At 41.7% G+C, this 12,734-nt stretch overlaps 1 protein-coding gene across 1 annotated transcript in view; it reads left to right on the top strand.

Annotated features, from left to right (window-relative positions):
• The window catches only part of nars1 (asparaginyl-tRNA synthetase 1), a 54,060-nt gene that overhangs the window by 34,591 nt on the left and 6,735 nt on the right, over window positions 1-12,734 (top strand). Inside the window, exons 9-13 of the mRNA XM_067983865.1 lie at window positions 3,413-3,634; window positions 4,536-4,735; window positions 6,210-6,345; window positions 6,604-6,717; window positions 10,807-10,938. Coding sequence (XP_067839966.1) covers window positions 3,413-3,634; window positions 4,536-4,735; window positions 6,210-6,345; window positions 6,604-6,717; window positions 10,807-10,938 — 804 coding nt within the window. The remainder of the gene's footprint in view (window positions 1-3,412; window positions 3,635-4,535; window positions 4,736-6,209; window positions 6,346-6,603; window positions 6,718-10,806; window positions 10,939-12,734) is intronic.

Genomic DNA, 12,734 nt, shown 5'->3' with positions numbered 1-12,734 from the left:
TAGAAAAACTAAGGTTCTTTTCTCAGTAGAGCAAAGAAAGTTAAGTGGAGATTTGATGCAGGTGTTCAAAATTATGAAGAGTTTTGATAAGGTAAATTAGGAAAAAGGTATTTCTCCTGATTGGTGAGCCAATGACTGAAGAGCATAAGTTTAAGACTGTCACAAAGAAAACAAAAGGAGAGGTTAGGAGATTTTTTTTCATGCAGAGGTTTGTTTGGACCTGGAATGCCCAACCAGAAACAGTGGAAGCAGAATTCAAAATAGGTTTTAAAAAGGGAAGTGGATAAATATTTTTAAAAATCAAAAATTTTGAAGTATATTAGATCTGGGTTGGAGAATAGAACTAAGTGGATTGTTCTTTCAGAAAGTGGCACAAGTGCAATGGGCCAAATGGCCTCCTTTTGTGCTGTCAGAATTCTATCTGTCTATATCAACAACAACTTGCATTTATATAGCGCTTTTAACGTAGTAAAACACCCCAAAGCACTTCAATGGAGCGATTTATCAAACAAAATTTGACATCAAGCCACATAAGGAGATACTAGGACAGGGGACCAAAAGCTTGGTCAAAGAGGTAGGTTTTAAGGAGCATCTTAAAGGAGGAGAGAGAAGGGGAGAAGTTTAGGGAGGGAATTCCAGAGCTTGGGGCCTTGGCAGCTGAAAGCACGGCCGCCAATGGGGGAGTGATAATTCGGGGATGTGCAAGAGGCCAGAATTGGAGGAGCACAGAGATTCCAGAGGGTTGTCGGGTTATAGAATCATAGAAGTTACAACATGGAAACAGGCCCTTCGGCCCAACATGTCCATGTCGCCCAGTTTATACCACTAAGCTAGTCCCAATTTCCTGCACTTGGCCCATATCCCTCTATACCCATCTTACCCATGTAACTGTCCAAATGCTTTTTAAAAGACAAAATTGTACCCGCCTCTACTACTGCCTCTGGCAGCTCGTTCCAGACACTCACCACCCTTTGAGTGAAAAAATTGCCCCTCTGGACCCTTTTGTATCTCTCCCCTCTCACCTTAAATCTATGCCCCCTCGTTATAGACTCCCCTACCTTTGGGAAAAGATTTTGACTATCGACCTTATCTATGCCCCTCATTATTTTATAGACTTCTATAAGATCACCCCTTAACCTCCTACTCTCCAGGGAAAAAAGTCCCAGTCTGTCTAACCTCTCCCTATAAGTCAAACCATCAAGTCCCGGTAGCATCCTAGTAAATCTTTTCTGCACTCTTTCTAGTTTAATAATATCCTTTCTATAATAGGGTGACCAGAACTGTACACAGTACTCCAAGTGTGGCCTCACTAATGTCTTGTACAACTTCAACAAGACATCCCAACTCCTGTATTCAATGTTCTGACCAATGAAACCAAGCATGCTGAATGCCTTCTTCACCACCCTATCCACCTGTGACTCCACTTTCAAGGAGCTATGAACCTGTACTCCTAGATCCCTTTGTTCTAAAACTCTCCCCAACGCCCTACCATTAACGGAGTAGGTCCTGGCCCGATTCGATCTACCAAAATGCATCACCTCACATTTATCTAAATTAAACTCCATCTGCCATTCATCGGCCCACTGGCCCAATTTATCAAGATCCCGTTGCAATCCTAGATAACCTTCTTCACTGTCCACAATGCCACCAATCTTGGTGTCATCTGCAAACTTACTAACCACGCCTCCTAAATTCTCATCCAAATCATTAATATAAATAACAAATAACAGCGGACCCAGCACCGATCCCTGAGGCACACCGCTGGACACAGGCATCCAGTTTGAAAAACAACCCTCCACAACCACCCTCTGTCTTCTGTCGTCAAGCCAATTTTGTATCCAATTGGCTACCTCACCTTGGATCCCATGAGATTTAACCTTATGTAACAACCTACCATGCGGTACCTTGTCAAAGGCTTTGCTGAAGTCCATGTAGACCACGTCTACTGCACAGCCCTCATCTATCTTCTTGGTTACCCCTTCAAAAAACTCAATCAAATTCGTGAGACATGATTTTCCTCTCACAAAACCATGCTGACTGTTCCTAATCAGTCCCTGCCTCTCCAAATGCCCGTAGATCCTGTCTCTCAGAATACCCTCTAACAACTTACCCACTACAGATGTCAGGCTCACCGGTCTGTAGTTCCCAGGCTTTTCCCTGCCGCCCTTCTTAAACAAAGGCACAACATTTGCTACCCTCCAATCTTCAGGCACCTCACCTGTAGCGGTGGATGATTCATATATCTCTGCTAGGGGACCCGCAATTTCCTCCCTAACCTCCCATAACGTCCTGGGATACATTTCATCAGGTCCCGGAGATTTATCTACCTTGATGCGCGTTAAGACTTCCAGCACCTCCCTCTCTGTAATATGTACACTCCTCAAGACATCACTATTTATTTCCCCAAGTTCCCTAACATCTATGCCTTTCTCAACCGTAAATACCGATGTGAAATATTCATTCAGGATCTCACCCATCTCTTGTGGTTCCGCACATAGATGACCTTGTTGATCCTTAAGAGGCCCGACTCTCTCCCTAGTTACTCTTTTGCCCTTTATGTATTTGTAGAAGCTCTTTGGATTCTCCTTTGCCTTATCTGCCAAAGCAATCTCATGTCCCCTTTTTGCCCTCCTGATTTCTCTCTTAACTCTACTCCGGCAATCTCAATACTCTTCAAGGGATCCACTTGATCCCAGCTGCCTATGCATGTCATATGCCTCCTTCTTCTTTGAAGGGGGTTACAGAGATAAGGATGGGGCGAGGCCATGGAGGGATTTGAAAACCAGGATGAGAATTTTGAAGTTGAGGCGTTGCTGGATCGGGAGCCAATGTAGGTCAGCAAGCAGTGTGGCGATGGGTGAACCAGAATTCCCATATCGGATCACTGTCTAGTGACTCCTGGTGGACTTCAAGTTAAGAAAGGATTGTTCCAGTCAATGATGACCTACCCCCTAGATTGAATATCTTGCCAATGCTCACCATCTGTGCTTGCACATAAAGATTGACCATTTGGATGAGGTACCAAAGGGTGGGTCGAACTTGTGGAAATGTACCCAGCTTCAGCCCGTGCCACGAGAAGGGCGGAGAAAGAAAGGTTGCTATTTAATATCTTTTTAAAAAGTATTTAGCTTTTGCCTGTAACCATGGATTGCATCCAGTTCTGAACAGAACATTTTGGATATTAAATTACTTTTGCTGACTTGACTGACTACACTTCAAAAGTAATCCAGTGGTTGCAAAGTGCTTTGGGATGGCCTGATGTATAAATGCTCCATCCTTCCTATCTCCTTAACCTCAGTGCAAATTGAAGCTAGTAGCTTGGCTGAGAAATGGATCATTTTAGAAGGTTGGTATTTATTACTTCTGTACTTTTACCCCATTTGATGTGCTTGACTTCATTTGTCTTTTCCAGGCTCCGGGAGGGCATGAATTGATCTGTGATTACTGGGAACTGATTGGTTTGGCTCCAGCTGGAGGTGCAGATAACTTGCTCAATGAAGAATCTGATGTAGATGTGCAGCTCAACAACCGTCACATGATGCTCCGTGGAGAGAATATGTCCAAGATCTTCAAAGTGCGCTCCGCTCTGGTGCAGTGCTTTAGGAACCACTTCTTTGACAATGGCTATTTTGAAGTACGTTCTTTACTTCTTCAATGCTTTATTTGTCGTAGAGGGTGATCCCATAAACCAGTTGCAAGGGTCTAAAATTGAAATTAATCATATTGTATCAAGACACTGAAATATCTTATCACTCCTCTGTGGTGTTACTATTTTATGGGGTTGGAAAACTATATTTTACCCTAAATAGCTGAAATTTTACTGTGAAGAACTCCATGAAAAATGACTACTGAAAGCAGGGCATGGTAATGAGTGGCATGTACTCTAAAAATACAATAGTTTGGAAGCTTATTTTTTTTGTTGCTTTAATACAGACAAAAAGCTCGGAATTATTATAATGTGATCACATTATTTAACTGACAATCCAAAGAATAGAAAGTGTCTCGGATGTTAATTTGAGAAAATAGATTGACTTGAAAACTTAGGTATTGGTTTTTTTTGTCTCATTTTGTTTTCTCCTCTTTCCACTATGATTGAGGCAGATAGATACTGGTCTTAAACCAGCTACATTTGTGGGAAATGCTTCACAGCTGTTAAGCTTTTGTATGGATAACTGATTGTGGATCTACTCCATGGGTAATTGTGTGTGAAAGATCTGCATCCCATCACTCCGGATCAGTATGTCCTTGAACCAGTGGTGCTCTGTTCATCTGAAAATATTACAGGGCTACAAGCAATCTCTGGCTTTAGGTGACATTGCATATCAGGCAGAATTGAATAAATTTAAAAGAACAGAATGTTTCAACGCACATTTCAAGCCGTTTTGTAACGTGCACTTCTCTGTTTTATGATCCGAGTTTGTCACCTATGACCAATGTAAGCAGTGGCGGTGAAATAAAATGTGAGAGATCGAGACTTTTTTTTCTTCCCCCTACATACTGAAGATATTGGTGAACCACACGTTTCTCTATTGCAGATCACTCCACCTACACTGGTCCAGACACAGGTTGAGGGAGGTTCTACACTATTCAAACTGAACTATTTTGGTGAAGAGGCCTTCCTGACACAATCTTCTCAACTGTACTTGGAGACCTGCATCCCTTCCCTAGGAGATGTTTTCTGCATCGCTCAGTCCTACCGCGCCGAACAGTCTCGGACACGCAGACACCTTGCAGAGTCAGTACTGTTTCTTCTCTTTGTACGTTAGCAAACTAATCAGAACGAGCATTGATTCTAAACTAGAGATTGTGGGATGTAAAACCTAGTAGAGAGTTATATGAGTACAATTTATGTTAAGTTGGAGCTAGAAACTAAAACTTAAGGAATTTCTGGCTGGTGTTACATAGGTAAATGGCAAAATAAATATATAAATCTTTCTACCACTGTTGTGCACTCTTACCAATATTGTCTTATCCCAAAGTGAAAATTTTGTTGCCACAAAACAACATTTTCTATGTAGCAAACTGCTAGTTCTGTAAGAGATTGACTTTGAATCCTTTAATCAGACCATAGAAAGTTGCTATCAGTGTGATTAGTTTTTAAAGTCTATTTGTTGAATTAAATACAATGCGCTAACAGTCCAGTGGAGTGCTGCACCAAATGGAGGCAGTTTGTATCTCTTGCAGCATCTGAGGTGCCTGCTGTAATAAGTGGACCACTTTGAATTGTTTGCCGATATAGCTTTTGAACCATATACTTAAGTTAATGTATTCTAACATTCAGGGACAAAAAAGAATGTCTTTTTTATGTCTGAGAATAAAATGGATCATATCCAACAATAATATATATATATATAACTGAATTGAAATGTTATTAGAATTGTTTGATGTAGTACAATGTCAAAAAAGAGGCCATCCATTTATTCTATTCTAGACTATTTCACCAAATACAATTACCTAGTGTTTTGAAGAAGTAACATTAACATTGGAGATCTGTCAAATGCTGAGCCTGATTAATGTCTGAGTCTTTTGGGGCAGTGCATTCAGTCTGAAAACATGCCAAAATCTCACTTGCTTGTTTAGTTCTTCTAAAGCCAAGAGTGAGCACTATTTTCTGATCTGTCATTACAGCCTTAGTCCAAACATGGACACAAGAGCTGAATTCCAGAGGTGAGGTCAGAGTGACTGCCCTTGACCTCAAGGCAGCATTTGACCGAGTGTGGCACCAAGGAGCCCTAGTAAAACTTGTTGGGGTGGGGGAGGTGGGGGGGCACTCTGCAGTGGCTGGAGTCATACTTGGCACAAAGGAAGATGTTTGTGGTTGTTGGAGGCCAATCAACTCAGCACCAGGACATCGCTGCAGGAGTTCCTTAGGGCCAGTGTCCTAGGCCCAACTATCTTTGAGCTGTGGTATCTCAGTCAAAGAGCCGCCTGAGGCTGGGTTTACATTTGGAAAAAAAGCCATTTTCACAAAAGTACGAGGAGCTGCTAGCTAGCTATCAAGAGCAGGAACCCAGGCTGCGCCTGCCCCCAGGTCAGCTCAAAATGCCCCTAATATTGCCCAGCTAACTGAGTGTAGTCTGGGGATAAAAATGGGACTTTCATACTGTTTGTGGCTCACTGGATAAACAATTTAAGCTGTTGGTAGAACTATAAATCTAGGAGAATTAAATCAAAATGGGTTTAAAGTCTCATGTTGTCAAAATTTCCAGATACTCTCACGTTGAGGCAGAATGTCCATTCATTACTTTCGAGGAGCTTCTCAACCGTTTGGAGGACCTTGTTTGTGATGTGGTTGACCGCATCCTGAAGTCACCCTATGGGGTCCTTGTGCGTGAATTGCACCCGGTAAGTCGACCATGTATGTTATATTCAGTGTTACACATACCTGTATATTATAGGGAGTTTTATAGTGACAACTGGATAAAATAAGATGTGAAAAAAAAGGTCCATATTAACTCTCAATTTTTCAAAATTGACTGATTTGCATTAAAGTTTAATGTGTTGCAAAAACAGATTTAGACTAACTGAAATTTTGCACCCCTCATTTTTGAAGATTCTGTTCGATTAATTCCTTTATTAATGTTGCTAATTTTTAAAAATTAGGATTTCCAGCTTCCCCGACGTCCTTTCAAAAGAATGAACTACACAGAGGCCATCACGTGGCTCAAAGAGCATGATGTTAAGAAAGATGATGGAACTTTCTACGAATTTGGAGAAGTAATTTTTTTTTCTGGAGTTTGACCATTTTGCTATTGTAGGGACGGGGATGATTGCACTGGTTGGAGGTGTTTACATAATAACTGATTAAAGCACTGCTGTACATGTTGGGTCCTTGTTCTAGAACCATTGCTGAAACTGTGGTTCCCTTTCAGGGACTTTCCCACTGTAGAGTGAATTTGGTGGCTTCTGCTTGAAATTGCAGTTTTTTGTTTTCTCACTATTTTTCCTAAGGAGACATTAATGTAGAAAATTTGTGTTTAAAACTTTAGTTTTGTAGCTTTGCTGAATGGCTCACAAACATGGTTACCTGCAGGTTGAATTTTCTCATCCAGGCGTTGAATTCAATACATTCCTCTACATTATTGCTGTAAACACAATCCTTTTGCTAATTTAATGTTCAGGTTCCTATACAAGCATTTCAGTCTTTCCAAATGTGACTTATCAGATTGTAATCAACCACAAAAGGAACAAACAGGAATTCAAGAGCAGAATATTGGAGCCTTTTGAGCCCATTAACCTTCAGACCCTTGAAGTATTTTTTTTTGTTACAATTTCATTCCATCCTGAAAGTGATATCTCTTGCTGAGGTACAGTTCAAAGGGTACTGGCAGCCTCCAGCCCCTTGCCCAAGTCACCATTCTTTATGTAATGCGCTTATACAGAGTGTCAGTAGACTTTTGAGGAGATCACAGCTGAGCTCAAATTTATCCTCGTATGTGCATTTTCCTGTAAGGGTTATTGGATGGTATTGGAGTGAAACCCTGGCTGATTTCCACCCCCCCACTCCTCTCTAGAGGAATACAGTAGCTGAATGGTTCCGGTGGTGGACCAGCTACCCAGAGGCTGAGAGTTCAAAACCCACCATAGTAAATTGTGAAATTGAATTCAATAAATTTAGTAGTCTGTGGGCTAGCACCAGCAAATGACCATAAAAGCCACCAGATTATTGTTAAAACCCAATTGGATGTGTGTGAGGAAACCTGCCACCTCACTCTGGCCTCCAGTCCCAGAGTACGTGGTTGGCTCTTAAAGACCACCGGGCAAATAAGCAATAAATACTGCCTTGTCAGTGCCAAGTTCGTGGCACCACAGGTGGCTCTGCTGCACAGAGGGGGAGGAAGAAGAGTGGCAGGGCTATAGTGATAGGGGATTCAATTGTAAGGGGAACAGATAGGTGTTTCTGCGGCCGCAAACGTGACTCCAGGATGGTATGTTACCTCCCTGGTGCTGGTCTTAATGGGGGACTTTAATCTTCACATAGATTGGGAAAAGCAGACTAGCAACTGTCAGAAAGGTAGTGAATTTCTTGAGTGTGTCTGGGATAGTTTTCTGCAGCAGTATGTCCTAGAGGCAACAAGGGGGCAAGCCATACTAGATTTAGTAATGAGTAATGAACCAGATTTAGTTAACAGCTTAACTGTGCGGGAACATCTATCCAATAGCGATCATAACATGATCGAGTTCAATGTAGTGTTTGAAAGGGAAAAAAGTGAATCAGCTGCTAAGATTCTAGACTTGGGTAAGGCCGACTTCAATGGGATGAGACAGAGACTGTCCACAGTAAACTGGGCAAATCTGTTAATGGGTAAAACGACTGATGATCAGTGGGAAATGTTTAAAGAAACATTTAACATGATACAGAATCGGTTTATACCCCTGAGGGGCAAGAACTCTATTTGCCAAAAAAAACAGCCATGGACAACTAAAGAGGTAAGGGACAGTATAAGACATAAGGAAAGGGCATACAAAAAGGCAAAAAATGGCACAGATCCTGGCGAATGGGAAAGATACAAAGATCAACAAAGGGTCACAAAACAGATAGTAAGAGCTACAAAAAGAGAGTATGAAAAGAAAGTTGCAAGGGATATCAAAACCAATACAAAGAACTTTTATAGTTATATTAGGAAAAAGAGGGTGGTCAGGATCAGTGTTGGCCCCTTAAAAACTGAAAGTGGGGATATTGTCATTGACAATGGGGAAATGGCGGACATGTTGAACAATTACTTTGCGTCAGTATTTACAGTAGAAAAAGTGGATAGCATACCGGTAATCCCAAGAAAACTAATATTGAATCGGGGTCAGGGACTCGATAAAATTAACATAAGTAAAGCAACAGTAATGAAGAAAATAATAGCACTAAAGAGTGACAAATCCCCAGCACCAGATGGTTTCCATCCCAGGGTTATAAAGGAAGTAGGTGAACACATTGCGGATGCCCTAACTATAATCTTTCAAAGTTCTCTAGATTCAGGAACTGTCCCTCTGGATTGGAAAATTGCACATGTCACTCTGCTTTTTAAGAAAGGAGAGAGAGAGGGAAACCAGGGAATTATAGACCAGTTAGCCTAACATCTGTTGTGGGGAAAATGCTGGAGTCTATAATTAAGGATAGGGTGACTGAACACCTCGAATTTTCAGTTAATCAGAGAGAGCCAGCATCGATTTGTGAAAAGTAGGTTGTGCCTGACAAACCTGATTGAATTTTTTGAAGAGGTGACTAAAATAGTGGACAGGGGACTGTCAATGGAATTTATTTATATGGACTTCCAGAAGGCATTTCATAAGGTCCCATGTAAGAGACTGTTAGCTAAGATAGAAGCCCATGGAATTGAGGGAAAAGTACGGACTTGGTTAGGAAGTTGGCTGAGCGAAAGGCGACAGAGAGTAGGGATAATGGGAAGGTACTCACATTGGCGGGATGTGTCTCGGGGCCTCAATTATTCACAATATTTATTAATGACTTAGATGAAGGCATAGAAAGTCTCATATCTAAGTTTGCCGATGACACAAAGATTGGTGATGTGGAGATGCCGGTGATGGACTGGGGTTGACAATTGTAAACAATTTTACAACACCAAGTTATAGTCCAGCAATTTTATTTTAAATTCACAAGCTTTCGGAGATTTTCTCCTTCCTCAGGCAAATGTTTTGCCTGAGGAAGGAGAAAATCATTTGCCTGAGGAAGCAGAAAACATTTGCCTGAGGAAGGAGAAAATCTCCGAAAGCTTGTGAATTTAAAATAAAATTGCTGGACTATAACTTGGTGTTGTAAAATTGTTTACAAAGATTGGTGGCATTGTAAGCAGTGTAGATGAAAACATAAAATTACAAAGTGATATTAATAGATTAGGTGAATGGGCAAAACTGTGGCAAATGGAATTCAATGTGGACAAATGTGAGGTCATCCACTTTGGATCAAAAAAGGATAGAACAGGGTACTTTCTAAATGGTAAAAAGTTAAAAACAGTGGATGTCCAAAGTGACTCAGGGATCATTGAAGTGTCATGAACAAGTGCAGAAAATAATCAATAAGGCTAATGGAATGCTAGCCTTTATATCTAGAGGACTGGAGTACAAGGGGGCAGAAGATATGCTGCAGCTATACAAAACCCTGGTTAGACCGCACCTGGAGCACTGTGAGCAGTTCTGGGCACCACATCTTCGGAAGGACATACTGACCTTGGAGGGAGTGCAGCGTAGGTTTACTAGAATGATACCTGGACTTCAAGGGTTAAGTTACGAGGAGAGATTACACAAATTGGGGTTGTATTCTCTGGAGTTTCGAAGGTTAAGGGGTGATCTGATCGAAGTTTATAAGATATTAAGGGGAATAGATAGGGTGGATAGAAAGAAACTATTTCCGCTGGTTGGGAATTCTAGGAGTAGGGGGTACAGTCTAAAAATTAGAGCCAGACCTTTCAGGAGCGAGATTAGAAAACGTTTCTACACACAAAGGGTGGTAGAAGTTTGGAACTCTCTTCCGCAAACGGCAATTGATACTAGCTCAATTGCTAAATTTAAATGTGAGATAGATAGCTTTTTGGCAACCAAAGGTATCAAGGGATATGGGCCAAAGGCAGGTATATGGAATTAGATCACATATCAGCCATGATCTTATCAAATGGCAGAGCAGGCACGAGGGGCTAAATGGCCTACTCCTGTTCCTATGTTCCTATACACATCTTGAGAACAAATAATAAAAGTTCATGGACTGTAAACAGATGGGGTTCGATTAAACTGAATGGCCTCTTTTATTTCATATGTGATACTTTGCACAAACTGAACACTTGTGGCTTTCTGTTATAGGATATCCCAGAGGCTCCAGAGAGACTGATGACTGATGCAATCAATGAGCCAATACTCCTGTGTCGTTTTCCTGCGGAGATCAAATCCTTCTACATGCAGCGCTGCCCAGAGGATCGCCGACTTACTGAATCTGTGAGGGTGATTTAGATTTTACTTGAGATGGGTTATGAAGTGACTATGGATGAGTATTTGAAGCCAAGCCTAAAATTACTGTGGTCAAATGTGTACGTAAAGGAGAAATTATATCTGAGATGTTTGACTTCATTGCCATCGTGTGTCAACCAACAATAACATATTTATATAGTGCCTTCAACATGGAAAAATAGCTCAAAGTGCTTCACAAAAGTGTATGAAGAGCCAAAAGCCAAACCAAAGAAGAAGAAATTAGGAGAGGGGGAGTTGATCAAAGAGGGGGTTTTAAGGACGGTCTTGAAGGAGGACAGGGACGCAGAGAGGCTGAGGAATTTGGGGTGGGAGTTCCAGACTGTAGACCTAGGTAGGTGAAAGCACAGTCACCAAATGGTGGGACAAAGGGAGAGTAGAATGAACAGATAGGCCAGAGTAAGAAGATGGAGAGTTTGGGAAGGGTTGTAGGGCTGGAGGAGGTTACAGAGATGGGGAGAAGGAAGGTCATAGTGGGATTTGAGCACAAGGATGAAAATCTTAAACTTAAGGCAATGAGGGACTAGGAACCTATATAGGTCAGCAAGTATGGGCATGATGGGTGAGCGTGACTAGGTGTGGAATAGGATATGGGCAGCAGAGTCTTGAATGAGCTGGTTTATGGAGGGTGGAGGATGGGAGTCCGGCTGGGAGAGCACTGGAATAGTTGAGTCTAGAAGTGACAAAGGCATGAATGGGGGTTTCAGTGGCAGATGGACTCTGATAGGGGTAAATATGGATGACGTTACAAAGGTAGAAGTCGGCAGTCTCAGAGAGAGAGAGGATATGGAATCTGTCGTTTGAATGCAATGGCAACATTTTTATAAGGTATTCAGCTTAATTTTTTTGGAATGGTTTTCATTTTCACATTTTCTTTTTGTTTCCATTTTCTCCTCTCTTGTGAAGGCATTTGTCTACATGGTGTCAGCTCCGCTCTGTTAAGTGGCAATTCTTCATGTTTGAAACTAGGCAGTTAGGACATGACAGCTGAGGCTGATCCTGTCCCCACTCACTATCCATACATGAGCACTTTCCAGCAAGTGTCACTATATACCAACAGAAGCAGGAACTCTGACTAATTTTTATGTTCCTTCCCTAGCAGAGGCCAGTTGTAATGCTCTAGCTGCCCCTCTGGTTGAATTCACCTGACCTGGTATGTAACCGAGTTCGAACTTGTGACCTTTCTGCTCTGTATGGCTCAGTAATGCACTGTGCAGTGCATTTACCCCTGAACCAACGGGGAAACTTGTTTGTGCATTTTCTGACAAAACTGTTTTGCCCAGGAGAGCAAGGTCTTTTTTTTTCTTTGTAATTACTCACCACAGACCTCTGACTTGCTTCAACTGCAGTCAGTGAATTTTGAAGTAAATTGTCGTGGCTTCAAGGATAAATATACATCTGGTGTGACACTGAATCATACAGACTACAAAGGAGCCAGGTTTGATTCCCAGTCTATTTTGCTAGTTGGCCGCAATCAGATTGGCAGTAAGGGTGCTACCATTCGTCTTGACATCCCAAGAGAGGAAATATATCAGGCTTCACATTGATGAACACTGCTGAGTGACCCCAGCTGGAAAGCGTTCATATGTAGATGCTGAATGAGGACAGAATTGGCCTCCATTGTGAGTTCTTCCCACCCAGAATAGCTTATTGACATGCTTTTGAGGTTCATGTATGAAGAATGACCAGTTAAATGATGTACTGGATCGTTGATGGTGTCTGCGAAACAGTTCCCCAGCCTTCAGGGGAGGGGTAAAAAGCTCTGT

This window comes from Heptranchias perlo, chromosome 1 (genome assembly GCF_035084215.1).
Source record: "Heptranchias perlo isolate sHepPer1 chromosome 1, sHepPer1.hap1, whole genome shotgun sequence".
Classification (NCBI taxonomy): Eukaryota; Metazoa; Chordata; class Chondrichthyes; order Hexanchiformes; family Hexanchidae; genus Heptranchias; species Heptranchias perlo.
The sequence above is the reverse complement of the archived record's forward strand: the minus strand, read 5'-3'. Positions and strand labels throughout refer to the sequence as shown.